Source organism: Rhea americana, unplaced genomic scaffold (genome assembly GCF_003343005.1).
Source record: "Rhea americana isolate MKP2758 unplaced genomic scaffold, rheAme1 scaffold_128, whole genome shotgun sequence".
Classification (NCBI taxonomy): Eukaryota; Metazoa; Chordata; class Aves; order Rheiformes; family Rheidae; genus Rhea; species Rhea americana.
The window spans coordinates 2,343,366-2,345,361 of NW_028185350.1; the positions used below are offsets into that span (position 1 = coordinate 2,343,366).

Sequence of the window (1,996 nt, forward strand, 5' to 3'; positions counted from 1 at the left end):
GGGCCGTCGTCCGGGTCCGGGCTCCTCGCGGCAGCGTTGCCGAAACCGAAGGAGCGGAAAGTGCCGCAAGCCGAGACGAGCGTCGCGCAGCGACCTGCGGGAAGCAGGCCGCGCTCCTCCCGCGGGGCTAGTTCAGCCTCGGTTAYGTGCAATTACAGCCGAAATAAGGGACGTGGAGGCTTAGTGCTGGGCGAAGCGGGAGCCTCCCCGTCCCCGTCATGCCACCTCCATCCCACCTCCATCCCACCCCATCCCTTCCTCCCCCCCGGGCGAGCTCGCCTCTCCCGCTAACGGCCGCCTCCTCTCCCTCTGCCGCAGGACGACATGCACAGGGTCATTGACCAGCAGCTGATGGACAAACACCCGAAGGAATGGAGCCAGCTCGCTTATTCCTTCTCCAGGGGCTACGGCGCAAAGCGGGGTGCCCGTCCCTCCCCCGGGCCCAGGCCGGAGCAGCAGGGGGACGAGCCCGCCGGGGCAGAAGGGAACCGTCTCTTTTCCTTTTTCAAGAAAAATTAATCCGAAAAGGAGAAACCTCTCCAGCAGTTCTTGCTTYGAGGTGGGGGAGGGGCGGCAACGGCCCAGCTCGCTGATGGACCCAACTCTGATCCACCAGAAAAAAAAAATAAGAAAAGAAAAGAAAAGAAGGGGCAAAGAATTCACCCTTGAGACTCTGCACTACTTCCACCGCACCTGGTTYGAACCAAATGTTTACACGAATTGGAGATTTGCAAATTGACAGTGTGTTACTGAATGAAAGCAACTTTTTTTWAAAAAAAATATATTCTTTAAGTGGAGCGATAAACTTCAGGGTACACTTTAGGCGCTTTGACGCAGTACAGTTTCTGCTGTGAAGAATAATCTGTTTTTCTTAAGAAACGCTCTCACGCCGGAGAAGGAGCTAAGCAGCCCCAGGACAAAGCAGCGCAGGGGAGCGAGAGCTGCCGTCACAGCGAGCGCGGGAGAGAGGAGAGGCAGCCGCAGGAGAGGAGATGAGAGGGGGAATCCCTCACGCCACCCCCCACCCCGGCCCTGGCCATGTCCTTCGTCCCACGGAGACCAGAGCTGCTCTAGCCCTAGCACGGGCGTGCGTTGACAAGCGTAGCTTACGTTGTGGTGCAAGACGAGTCTTTAGGGCCCGTCCAGCCTGGGAGGGGTCTCCCGTGCAGCTCTGCGCAGCTGTTCACACTGCAGCAGGGAGCGGACTCCTTGCCGATGACGCAGTTGCAAGCTTGCTGACGTGAGGACCTTCTCCAGCTCCCTCTTGGCACAGGGCAAAGAGTCTGTGCTTGCAGAAAATGCTGAYTTCTCCCCAAGAGGCTGACTGTCTGCAACAGATTACAGACTGAAGTTGTGGATGTTCAGTCCTGGGGCACCTACTCGCCCTCCACTGTCTGAGGATAGTTGTGGAGTTTCAGCAAGTCACACATTCCCCAAAGCCATCCACTCCTCTCRGATTACAAAATCTGAGATTTTAACTGGATGGGCCCCCCAAAGAGGCTAATGCCTAGAAATAACTCAGTGAAAACCTTCCTGTAATGATGTCAGTAGGTCTTTGATGCTGAGTTAGCAGACTTGATCCTCAGAAAGTATGCAGGCACCTACCTTCACTAAAGTCAAAGGAGATCAGGGCTTCTACAAAGCTCTAGAGAACTTGCAGCTTGCTCTTTGCCTCACGCAGTGACATTAGCTATGGCCTGACAAAGATGCTAACTATTTATTCCTGCCTGTGGGTCATTTTACTACTTGACCTTTTGGCAAGCAGATAGCTAAATCTCCCTTTAACCACAGATGATCAGAGCCTGTGTTACTGTGAGCATGATTTGATCAATGAGAAGAAACATTTGGTGTCTGCACACAGCGGTGCTGGAACTCCTGCAATACGTAGGTAGGGACCTTCCCTCTGCACTGGATGGTCACCTTGCAGCCCTGAGCTGTCCTGCTGCTATCATTAAGTTTGCACATATTCTCCCAGCTCACAATACCCACAGGCCTA

At 54.5% G+C, this 1,996-nt stretch overlaps 1 protein-coding gene across 1 annotated transcript in view; it reads left to right on the plus strand.

The window, feature by feature from the left end:
• Nucleotides 1-519, plus strand: part of BICDL1 (BICD family like cargo adaptor 1) — a 32,602-nt gene extending 32,083 nt beyond the window's left edge. Inside the window, exon 11 of the mRNA XM_085326119.1 lies at nucleotides 319-519. Coding sequence (XP_085182245.1) covers nucleotides 319-519 — 201 coding nt within the window. The remainder of the gene's footprint in view (nucleotides 1-318) is intronic.
• The last annotated feature ends 1,477 nt before the right edge of the window (nucleotides 520-1,996 follow it).